This window comes from Enoplosus armatus, chromosome 8 (genome assembly GCF_043641665.1).
Source record: "Enoplosus armatus isolate fEnoArm2 chromosome 8, fEnoArm2.hap1, whole genome shotgun sequence".
Classification (NCBI taxonomy): Eukaryota; Metazoa; Chordata; class Actinopteri; order Centrarchiformes; family Enoplosidae; genus Enoplosus; species Enoplosus armatus.
In genome coordinates this window covers 21,281,953-21,294,982 of record NC_092187.1, presented here as the reverse complement: position 1 = coordinate 21,294,982, position 13,030 = coordinate 21,281,953, and the positions used below count along the sequence as shown (strand labels likewise).

The window sequence follows — 13,030 nt, the reverse complement described above, 5'->3', positions numbered from 1 at the left end:
TGCAGTCATAAACACGGCTGGACGAACGCTATGGCACTGACGCAAAGGGAGCGGGGGGGTAGTGGCCTTCAGCAACACTTAAGTAAAAAAATGTACAGTGATCCGTGGAGTTTACACTGAGCTATCAACACATGCTTAAACACTGGAGTGGTTCCATATCAGTAAAGGAACTTAGAGTGCAGTGACCTGATCTGAGCCAGAGGCAGCACTTGACCTTCACTCCAGCAGTGGAGAAATGGAGCAAGCCAAAACACAACAAACACCTCTACCCCTTTGACTCTGAAGAACCACTTTACCAACATAATTAAACGACACCCGGATCAATGAGAGTGGAAATATGGAGAAGGACAGTTAGTTGACATGTTCAACAAATTAATGAATAGTTGGATGATGTCATACTCCAGCAATATTGACATTTCAAAGCCTGCGTGGGCCCTTAGGAGTGAGATCAGCTAAATGACAAATGAGAAGCACAAGTAGTGTGTGATGACTTATTCTAGACCACATGGAGCCATACGAATAGTCTTGTGTCCTCTCAGAGCCAAGGCCAGACAGAAGCCGTTTGAGTCCTTGCGTCTGCCATATGGACGATCATCTATTCACACACACACACACACACACACACACACACACACACACAAACATCACATACACACATGTTCTCAGTGCTGCTGTCCAGGAGCCTGAAGATGATGAGAGTAGCAGTGCCTGCTGGGATGGCGTGTGCTGACTACAGAGAGTCTACTGTGCTGTGCTGAAGCCACATTTTTTTGTAAACGGTCAGATGGCACTGTAAGTCGCAGAACCAGATAAAGGATCTGGAAGTTGCTCTACAGGCCTGGAGGTTGGAGCAAATCATGTCTTCAATCTATAGCCATTTCCACATCCCAGGATGAACTTGAAAAGGAGCCATTGAGATCTGAACCCGACCAGCGTTGATCAGATAAACAGCCCAGTCTGTCAAAGATCTGATCCCACTATCACCACAAAACCATTTCCTTGGTATCCTCAAAAGGATAATAGCGTTGGGCAACAGGTGGCCTGCAAATTACAAGTGCTGCTGGCCATGGTAGCCAAACAATATCGTTTAATGTCTCACAGGAAAAACGTGTGGACATCCAAAGGCAATTTGAAATCTATAGTTTAGACTTGATGATGTGCAGGATTTACTAACCTGGTAACTGAATCAGCAAGTCGACACCGAGCTGATTTAGCAATTGCGGTTTTTACTTCTGACCTTTCAGCAAGCAGCCATCATGCTGTGATTGTATTATACCATCCTTATGGGTGCGTTTACAGTTAATGTGTGTAAACCAGCAGCTGAACCACCAACCATGCAAAAAGCATTTCACAAGTGGCAGGTGAGAAATTTCAAACATTCTGCTACTTAAAAAAACATCAAAATGACTTGTGCTCAAACTGTTGCCCACCCCCACCCCCAAATACAACCCCCTCCCTCCTCTTTCACAGTCCAACTGCCCTAAAATTCTCCTGCAGGGAGTTTAACTGCTGGTGGTTCACACCTCTCCACAATGCCCACGTCAGGGGGTCCAGTCCTCTCACCTCAGGATAGAGAGGCTGTTGTATTAAACATGGTGATGGGGGTGGGGATGGGGGTGGGGGGGGGGGGGTAAAGCAGCTGTAGAAACACTTTGTCTGTGCACCCCAACCCCAGCCTCACCCACTCATGCATACATACAAACGTGCACACACCCAGAGACAGTGATGGCCAGAGGTTACGTCTCATTTCCATCTCAAATATGAGATCTGATGCGGACTTGAATCTCAGCCAGTAGAATTTCATAGTGCACAAGCGGGACTCTGGCGTCATTCCCTTATTGCTATATAAAGGATAGCCTTTATCAAGTTACCATGGATGTGAGTCATTTAGTGACCTGGGGTTAAAACAAACCAGGCCTGCTTGCAGTCAGAGATTAAATCTAGCAAAGTATGAGTCAGGACGACCCTGACCAGTAGCCAACTCTATTCCAAAGTAGACATGACGTCCTCGGGGCATTCCCGACCCAGCAGACGTGACAGCAGGCTCCACGGGCCCTTTAAACACATCGTCACCATCCACACCGACATCTTTTTCCAGTGAAACGCACACAGGCTCATTATTTAAAGCCCCCTTTACCAACAGACCAGTAAAAGCTAGACAGGTACTTTATGTTTGAGACAGACAGTGTAGCCATGCTAAGTATATCCCGACTGACCTTTACAGCAACAGACGCCAATGTTCCCAACCTACTGGCCTGATTATTGTAGGTGCATAAAGTTTGACAACAGAAAATTAAAGCAGCTTTTCAGAAGGCCAATAAATTAAGAAAGAAATGAGTCATAGTGAAAACTCATCCAATGGAAAACAGTAAACAATTTCTGCTGTCAGACAAAGGGCCCCATTGTCTGCACGCAACAACGAGAACCTGGATGAAGAAAAGCTTGGCAGCCCAAATATACAAGCTGTGCTCCTGCAGCTCAAACACTTATTGGTTTGATTTAGACACAGGTCCATAGAAAAGGACACCAATGAAAACAATAACATAAATAAGACTGATCATATATGGAGAGGGACCTCAGTGTAGACAGAGAAAACATAGAGACCGCAGTCCAATGTCAATATTAGTTCAACTCTAACCCTTTTGAGAGGGTAAACTCTAGGAGAGTGACCTACATGGACCGACTGACCTCGGCATTTGCTCGTCATGGCCAAACCATCCGTGAGCTAATGCACACCACCGACAAGTCACTGAAACACGTGCGTGGACTGGAACATATTACTATCTCCATCAGTGGGTCCTCCATCATTAGTCATAGCTTTTTAATGGCAGTATGTGTTTAAAATGTAGGTTTCCTCGCGGACAGGCACCAGAAGCTGTCTCGTTCTTTCATACTCTCCAGGACAGGCCTGTTATTATTTACAGCCCCTGACCTTTGACTCCTTCTATCTCAGTATGATCCACTCCCTTATCCCTGCCTGGCACCGGAGAAAGTCAAAGAGGAGTCAGTGACTGTTGTTTGGCTATCAAGTGTTTGAGGAGAGAGTCAGTCCTCGGAAGTCCTTCCCATGATGTAGAGGAGGGTGCATGTGGGGACTGGCATACATAAAATAACATAAACACACAAAGGGGGAACCATATATTCTCTCGCCCTTCCTGAGTGTATCTAACAAGAGACTTAACGCACAGTTCACAGACACTATCCTCAGGCGTTCTTCCATGGTGGGCCGTCTGCCAGTGTCCAAACTTAATTTTATTACACCAGGCCTAAGGGTATGACAGACACGCATATATAATAACTCTTTGTCAAGCAAGCGTGAGTGTCAAAGTGGGAGAAAGTAAGCCTTTGTGGTTGTAGGCCTGAACAGGAGCATTTATGGATGGGAGAACTATCTTCCTCCCTTGTCTCTACATCTATATCTGCCATCGGCCTCACTTCACTAATGCACCGCTGTAGTCCAACCAGTGATGGACACGTTTTTCAAAAGCAGCAACAATTTTACTCATAAGGTCGGAGCCAGGCTCACAGCAGCTCATCCTGACAAGAAGAAACTCCCTGTGCAACCCTCAAGTGACCTCACCCCGGGATTCCAGCTACTCCCCCACTCCCCATGTCTCCAAAGTGAGGGCGATGATGATGTGACGGCAAAAACAAGAGATAACGCGTTTCACGACTCTACTGATATGTTCTGATGTGTCAACTTCTAAGAAACTGTGTATGAAAAGTGGCAGATACGTGCGGTTTGCAGATAAAGCGATGACTCACGGTCTTAAAGCTGCTCTTTCTGACTTTTTTTGTTTGATCTGACTTCTGAATACATATCATCCACGGGAAAATTACAGGGCGCTGGGTTGTAGGAAGCTACATTTAAACATTATTCCTGCTCTACACGTACAAACCATTGTCTCATCTCCTCCATAAGCATGGTGTCTCAACTGTAGAAAAGTTCAGATTAAGTCATCAGTAAGATGACGTCTTCTCTGTCTCACACTTAATGAGACGAGGAGTGATGATGGGGAGAGGGGCTAGACAGTGGGGGGAAGGTCTAGGGTATGGATGAATTAAAAAGCCCTGCAGAATGACATCAGCATAGGCGGAAATAAGGAGGGGGATGTTGGAGAGTGAAGAGGGGTCCATGCATTCAAGCCTCACGTCCTAAATCATACTGCTCTCCTCAAGCCCCTGATTCCCAGGCAGAGAAGTGAAGACCAATAGCAGCAGGCTTTTAAAGAGACAGTGAGGGCCAGGGGAAGAGGGGGGAAATCTCCCCATGTCTGAGTGTCTGCCGTCCAGGGAAGTGGGGAGGAGAAACAGGGAAACCAGAGCTGCTGCTGGCGGCCCACTCGGCACAAAGCCCTCTCTCAAATCCCAGCATGCTGGCTGGTTGAACAGTGGGCTGAGACACCACTGGTGCTCAGCAGACACAGACTCAGCCAGGAAGTCTGATTACGTCTGAGTGAAACCTTGACTGCGGCTGCATAACCTTTTGTTAATGATTATTACGATTACAGGGTTGGGTCCAAGGCTCACCAAAATGTACAAAATGGGTAGCAACACAAATGCAGATCTGTCGGCAGCTAGTTAACCCATGCCTCGCTTCTTGTTGCATCCCAGTTGATATAAAGACAACATGCTCCTAGGACAGTCAAGATGTCCCACACTGTTATTTTCTCCTCATCCTACTGGGGAATTAGGCCTGACCACAGGCATGTATGGATGAGTTAAAGTCCCTCAAAATGACTGATGCCAAAGTCTCTGAAGGAAGAATGCTGAGACCGTCACAGCATGCTGGGTGTCACAGGGATCACGTCCCTGCTGAGCCTAAGCATCTCAATCAGCAGCAGCATTTCAGGCCAATAAGGTGTGATTGCAGTTAACAGGCTTTTTCTGGCGTTTAAAGGGAGAGCAGATTAAAAGGTCAGGATTAAATGTACTTTTGTAGGGCAATAAGATTAGGATTTGAGGGTGATTCCAAAAGGTTTTTGGTCTCTGTTTGGGTTCATTCCTTTTTATGATGAAATAGTCACTCTTTTATATTAGCATTGTGTGGGCTTTAATCTAGGAGTTATTTAGAACATAAATGCAATTTCCTGAATGTATTCAATTACAGTGAGTTGTGTGCACACAGAGGGCGCGAGCGCTGTGCGTAAAGCATGCGTCCAGAGATCTCAGTATGTACACAAAGCCCTGATTTACTGTCAGGGACAAAACAACGTCAAAAAAATGACTTTCGTATTTCCTATTGGGAAATTGCCCTGCAACTTCAAGAGGGGGGGCTGTACATGTTCTGAAGTTTGGCAACAAAAGTCCAGTGGAAAGTTTGCACGCAACACATTTGTGTACAATTTTGAAGAAGTGCCCAGATTAAATGATAAACAAATGTTTCAGACTTTGTACTGGAACTTGCTGTAAAGCAACCTCTTCTACTTTTTACATTAAAAATGGAAAAATAAAGAATGTATGTGTTAAAGAAACTCACCTCGAAGAATCAGCTAAATAAAAGTCAACAGCATATCCGAAGTAGCTCCCGTTAGGTCCGCTGTAAACAGCTGGGTTCTCCACGTCCAAGTTGAACGCCTCGCAGACAGGCTTAGAAAAAGTGACTAATAGCCCGATGATACAAAGGAGTGAGCGGGCGAGAGGGGCCACTATCCCCGGCGTCTTTACGCGAAATCGTTCCAAGCCCATTTCTGAGAATAAATTAATCCACTAAAGTTTGTTTTAAAAGGCGAAATTGTCCCACTTTTGGCGCGTTTGAGTCCGCAGATCAAGCCTGAAAACAGAGGTGGAATATGGCTAAAACTGCATCCCTGTAACTCTAACCGGCCAGTATGTCATTAATGCTCCGTCAGCTCCTCTCAGCGCCCTCGCTCCTCGCTCGGCGTCTCTCTCTGCCTCTCTCCGGGCCCACGCCTCCTCTGCTCACCTACTCACGATACATGGAGCAGGGAGTTCCCACACCCGTGACAAAGTTTGGAAGAGGAGGAGCTCTGTGATTCCCTAAAAAAAAAAAAACCTTGAAGGGGGTTCTTCTCATCCACTAACATATCTTGAAGTGTATGTTTACCAATGTGGTTAAAACGTGGTCACTTTTGCACTTTTGAGTTCAGAGACTTTCTTATCGGTGACACTCAGATTGTTAACCAAAAGAACAATGGGCAAAAAATCCTCCTTTCGATTTTATCTCACGGTTATCTTGAGCTTTTGAGGCTGAAGTTGGTGTCAGAGAAGGCAGCCTGGTGGGTGATAGGGGGGGTCAATGAAACTTCACATTTCCAGCTAATATATGATCGGCTATTTAAATTCCTCTGCAGTCCATGACATGATAATCCTGTGGATCTTTATCTCTTGAGGTTTTCACTGATAAGTCAGGAATTCAAACTGTTCTGAAGCACTGTTTATTTCCCCCTTGTGAGCATTATTAGCCGTAACCCCAACTTTTTCAATAACAATAGTTCTGTATTCATAGTTTTGATATTTTGCACCACCTTTTTTCTTTGCTAAAACCGGGGACATAAACTGCCACTCCTTCACTGGTCAAAACAAACGTCCCAAATGTACAACTCTCATAATAAAACACAGATATATTTGCACAACTTGCATACTAATTATACCTTTTTCACACACCCTTGCAGCTCAATGTGTGACCCATATGTATTTCTACCTAATTACAGTGTTGATCTGATTTGGGCATAAGATGTCCTCTGGTGCTCTTGGTGGGGGGGTGTGGGAAGATTTTGTATTCCTGCCTCTGAGTCACACGAGACCGAGGAAAGTGGTTAGGCTGCGAAAAGCAGCTACTCACTGAAATGAGACCTTTAATAAACCCATCCTGGCCGGCTGGAATTAGTGACTGTTGGTTTAGCTGATTCACTTAAAGCCTCTGGGATTGAACACAGGGGCCAAATTTGGCTGTGTGGCAGTAGCAACATGAACCCTCTGTCAAGTGTCGCTCGTATTTATAACTGGTCTGAAGCGTCCCGACACTGACTGTAGACTGATGGGAGTAATCCAGAGTGTCTGGGGTTGGGCCAGTCCACAGCTGTTGGGGGGCACTTGTTGGTTCAAAGCCCTAATCCTGGAGGGGTCTCATTCTCTCACTCTGTTTTTAGTGTCCACAGGATGAGATTGCAGATGAAGGAGGGCCAGAGTTCAAGACGTGGTTGACAGAAAGACAGATTATATGTAGCCATCGAAATTATTTGGAGTCCAAACTTTCCCTCTGAAGTCACGGTTTGGTTTTCAGAGATCTCATCATTAGGAAAACTCTGATATGAGAACATGTTTGTGCCTCTGCCACAAACATACCGATGGATTAAAATGATTGGTATGTTAACTCATGCCACTTTGATTTGTGTTTCTGGATATTTTCTGAAAGTCTGAAGCCGTTGGAGGACGTCATAGTCATCACACAGTCCCATGACCTCATGTCTGAGGTTGGTCAGAGAGGACAGGCAAATACTTTGGAAATAGATTATAATGGTATCAGCTCTTGGTCACTGTCCTCTCTAGTGTCGACGACATATATTTCTTTCAAGTGTTTTGTCCCCTCTTTCTCCGGTAGCAACTCACCCAACAAGCCAGTGTATACAAGTGTGTTCCATTAAGCATATTTTGTGTGTGAAGCCAGAGCTCTTGAGTTCTGCTTTCGGTGATGTGTAATTGGGTCTGGCTAACTGAACACTATTTTCCATCTCGCTCCAACTGTGATTTCCGTTGAAAAAGGGGGTGTGGTTTTTATTCCAATGCCTCTGCTTTGACATCATCACTTGGCGCTATGGCAACAGATCTGAAGTGCAGCAAAACACTTAAAAGAACATTTCACAGGACTCTACACAGCTGGCCAACTTTTTTAAATATAGACCTGACACATTGGCACTTCTGCAACGCCAAGCATATATATATATATATGTACAAGCGCATGCACACACATACATTGACCCTCTTCCTCCCCGGTAACTGAGCATGTGTTTTCCGATCTAGTGGGACAAAGTATTAATAGCAGTACCAGAAGGCCACTTAGTGCCATTATCTTCACACAGTTATATCAAGATATGAAGGTGTTCTCATGCAACTGTTTCTCATTTGCTTCACACATTACTGCTCTTTATGAGGCAGTTAAACAGAGTTGGCTGCATGAAGGGAAGCATCACTATCACCTGTCTGCCGTCTCCAATACTCTTTAAAGGAACAGTTCAACATTTTGGGAAATATCCTTGTTCGCTTTCTTGCAGAAAGTTAGATGAGAGGATCAATACTACTCTCATATGTGTCTATTAACTATGAAGCTTGAGCAAGGCGATGTTAGCTTAGCTTAGCATCCATAAAGCTTATGTCTTGTTTGTTTAATCCCTACAAAAACCGATTTTAGGAGAATTATGTGCCAGACTATTTCTTAATTAGTGAGCTTTAAAGGTGCTGATGGGCAGATTATCACAATATCACTGTAGTTATGTGTGTAAAATGGAAGAAAAAAGAATTGAAGCCTAAACATAGGCTTCGGTTTGCAATCATGTATAGCACAAGTGAAAAGCAGGCCAACATGCGGCCTGTGTAGACAGCTGTATTGATTAGAATAAAAGTGTATGTGTTCCCTTGACTAAGAAACGCCTCTTGTGCAGACAAGAGAATAAACTCATTTCCCAAAATGTCATACTCAAATTCAGCAAACAATTACTACATCTATCTGTCGCTCACCAGCCTCCACCCCACCTTTATTTCTCTTTGTAAAACAAAACAGTGAGCTGATGCTGATGGGCTCCATGGGGGCAGGGTGGGGAGACACCCTGATGGCTGCCATTAGGCAACTGTTAGCGTTTTAAGTCACAGTGTAAACATCATTTTACCACATGGGAAGAGACATCACATAAAGGCCACAACAGGCAACTTGATAGTTTGTGCACACACAAGTCAACAGTCACAACAGTCAGGAGGATCTAACTTCTGTTTGTTCCTTTAAGCAGTCTGCCAATTCCTCTCGGATGTATTGGATTTGTGATTCATTTCGCTGTGGATAAAAAGTCTTGTTGAGCAAGGAAATTGAAGGTAATGATGGAAAATGTGGTTTGTGAACAGAGGGCTATACTGTGTTGGAATACGGAGGTCAGCTCTCAATCATATGTCTTTGAGAAGAATGGGCTACTGTGGCTTAGATTCAAACCTACTCTTGATCTAAACGGTAAGCCTGAAACCTGTCTTGAAATGCCTCTCAAACACACAGAGCGATCGTTCCTTCCTCCTCCTCCTCCTCCTCCTCCTCCTTCCCCTCTCTCCGTCTCCTTAACTGTAGAACAGTGATACACATCTTACAGGCAGGAAATTCCTCCAATGTAAAAGCCTGCCTGGGCTTCCTGTTTCAGCGAGTTCCTACTCTTTGCTTCTTCATTACACTCACACACAAACACACACCATACATACACGCACACTCGATTTCTATCCACTTTGCTGTCCCTCAGCTCTGTAACATTCCCCATGTACAAGGAGGAAGGGCGTTGAGGTGTTGCTGATTGCTCCAGCCAGTCTGAGACATTGCACACTGGATGACAGATTTGTCATGAAGGGGTGGAAGTCCTGAGCTGGCCCGTGTTGCTGAGTGGACTGTCCATTGTTTTCAACACAAGCTCTTAGCAACGTAGTGGCTGAGTGAATCATATGATTGTTTTAGACGAGAAATCATCCCTCAGGCTCCTTACAAGGCAAAGTTCACCCGCCCTTCTGCATTATGGTTTCCTCTTGTGAGCTTTCACTGTCAATCCAGACAAATTGAGACAACGTGTGTGGGAAGCAAGATGATCCAAACAGTGTCCATTGTTTAGTTGCCTTGTTAAAACACCCACAAAACGCCCGAAAATGAGCAGTTGTGTTTTTATGTACATCTGCTAATCAGTCCAAGGGAGCAGAGTAGTAAAGCAGCAGCAGCATGCAAGCTGCTGGGGGGGAAAAACTCCACTACCAGCTCCAGCAGCCTCGTTCTACACTCCATAACACACACAAGTGTCCCCAAACAGCAACTCTGACCCCCCTGCATTTACAGCCAGCACTGCACTTCATGCAGTGTTTAGTCTCTGCCCTACCTCACTGAACTTGTTTGCTTGAAAACACAACTCTTTAAGAGGCGGCATAAAATGCTTGACATCATTTAATGGGAGGTCACTGAGGTGGAGTGGCCGGGGTGACAAACCAAGACAAGATGCAAGCACTCGGCTACAAAAAAAAATTTAGTTAGGCTTATGAGAAAATTCCTGTAATACCAGAATCAACAGTGAAACGTAGAACTGGTATCACTCTGAGCTATATCCCAGCAGGCAATTTTTGCAGGTCATCATAATGAAAGAACAACAAATAAAGCGCAGAGGGTATGATTCCAAAACCAGGTCAAAACTCTTTGACTGTGGAAACTTGTGAACAGGAATGTTTGAGCTGAAAGATGACATTGAACAAGACATGTGGGCACAGCCAGTCGTCCCGTTTTGCATTCAGGTCCCGTGTTCAGGGTGTCATGTTTTATTTGGATGGCCTATTTGTCTCTCAGAGTAATGGTGTGCCCCCTGACCCCCTCTTGTGTTTTGCTATTGGGGCGGGCGTGCTGATGGGGCTCGGAGTGAAGGAATGCGGCTGTAAAAAGTGTGTATCAGGGGGTACAGCAGGAGAGGGCAGTGAATCAGTGTGATCGCTGGAGAGCCTCAGGGTATTGTTTCACACGCAAATATACACACACACACACGTATAACCATTCACACATTCCCTCCAATTTGCTGCCGTTGCTTTCCCACACCCACTCGCTTGGCCAAACATGTTTGACACAATGCATATGGAAACAGTCGCACCAGGCTTCCCATGACAAAAACAAACTGCACTTAAAGGGAAAATAGATAAGTATAGATACAGTTTCTACTTATATTCATAGACATAAACACAAACATTTTCTTTTATTTTTTTATTTTTACAGCCTTGTGTTATTGTTGCAAAAACAGCGTGGCAGAGAATCAACCACTGCCGCTTTAAGCACATACAAATTTGTATTAGACGTATGATTGAAGAGGGCACGCCATCCTTAAAAAGGCCGCTGTGAGAAATCTCACAGTAGTGAATGGTTGAAGGCACCAGTAGACACAACACCATCACAGAGACTTTCAGCACTTCATCAGCTGAATGGCAACATGTACTTCCTCCACTGACGGAGACTTTCTAGATGAGATTGATGGAGAAACAATGACGGCTGACAAAGCAGAAACAAAGGCTTCCCATAAGGTCTCCTCTACGTGTTTGCAATAAGACAGGTGAACAATAGAGCAAGAAGGGGGAGTTTACATATGCTATCATCATTATGGGTGTAACACATTACTATAGTTTCCTGAATGTTTCTGGTTAATATGTTCAAGTTGTCTCTTCCTTCCTTCCTGTGGTGGAAGTTCAGTATTTTTTTTCTCACAGTCATGCAGTGCAGGATTATTCAACACAGCCTGCCAAATGCTTGTATACCTTGATTCATATAGCAACAAGACCAAGAGTCTGCGGCCATTAGCAGCTCTGTGAGACTGCACTGAGGCGCAGCGGTGCTTTGAGCCAAATGTTGACATCAGCATGTTAGCATGCTCTCAAAGGCTAACGCTAACATGCTGATGTTCAGCAGGCATAATGTTAACCACGTTCACCATCTTAGTTTAGAGTGTTCATTTTGACCTGATGATAGTGCTATATGGAGAGTGAAGCCAAAGTTATTACAATTTATCCTCATGGTGGCACTAGAGGAAAGGTTAGGGGACCACCGAAGTCATTAGGATTCATCATCTGGGGACCATAAACATCTGTACAAAATGTCATGGCACTCCATTCAATAGTTGTTGAGATGTTTCACTAAAATCGACTCGCTGGTGGCGCAAGAGAGAAACCTTTAACATGTTGTGTTGACTCACACTTTAAATATCACTATTATTCCCACTCTATCTCTCATCTGACTACTTCCTGATGTATTGTGTGTTATGTCCTGTCCAGACTGTGCTTAGCAAAGGCTGATGAACAATATAGTGGGTTTCGAACGATGTGGAGGTCTCAAAAGAATGTACCATACTTCAGCTGTGTCACCTTCTGTAAACATTAAAAACAATGTTTGGGACGGTGAGTCACAATGCCCATTAAAATGTTACACCCACCCCCCCCCCCCCGACTCTCTTTAATCTGCCCTGCTCCTCCTTATAAGTCAATGTTGATGTTAATGCTGTCCAGACCACCGAGGTGTCTCGCACACTTGCACAGCCTTATATAGAAGCCATCAGAGGGTTATGATGAGTGCATTAGCGGTATCAGCCGGTGTGGACCAACATGCAGAGGGTATTCTGTCATCTTGCTAATGTACAAGTCATAGCCAGGTCAAAGCCTGTGGTGGTCTGCTGCAGTTGTTTAGTAATAACTCATATACTCCCCATACAAGATTGAGGGTCTCTCCCTGTGCAGGCACGGGATGAGGCGTTCTGGGGAATGATTGGCATGGTAATATCAGTATTTTGGTGGGGGGTCGAGATTGACGAAGGCATGAGAGAGGACTTGGCACGTAGCATGTCCTCTGTCTGGATAGGGTTACATCCCAAACAAACCAAAGCATGCGCAGAAGCAAACAGCGCGGAGGGGAAGTGAAGTGTCTTCCCTAATGAAACGGTGCGAGGTCGACAGTACTATTATGGTTCAAATGCAGGTTTTTTCCTCCTCTTGAAATCTGACACATCACAGGTTCATGTGTTAAATATCCACCAAATCTCCGCCTGTTCTCTGAATGTAGTTGTGAATTGATATCATATGAGCCTTTAAATATATAAGCAGGTGTTGTAAGTAGCAGATAATTGCATGACATGAACATGTAGTTTGAAATTCAAACAATAACCAATAGGGGGAAAAAAATCGAGGCTGGTATTTTTATTGCCGCTGCATCTAGCTCTGGGACATCTCCATGGAAAATCTTTTTAGTAGGCCTTTTTGCTTTTGGGACAGTCGTTAATACTGAAGCTGTTACAGCTTGTACAACTACTCTCCAGTC

General features: G+C 44.6%; 1 protein-coding gene across 1 annotated transcript in view; it reads right to left on the bottom strand.

Annotated features, from left to right (window-relative positions):
• The window catches only part of itga5 (integrin, alpha 5 (fibronectin receptor, alpha polypeptide)), a 30,472-nt gene extending 24,593 nt beyond the window's left edge, over nt 1-5,879 (bottom strand). The window contains exon 1 of the mRNA XM_070909722.1: nt 5,480-5,879. Within this exon, the coding sequence (XP_070765823.1) occupies nt 5,480-5,688 (209 nt within the window). The 5' untranslated portion in view covers nt 5,689-5,879. The remainder of the gene's footprint in view (nt 1-5,479) is intronic.
• Between the last annotated feature and the right edge of the window lie 7,151 nt (nt 5,880-13,030).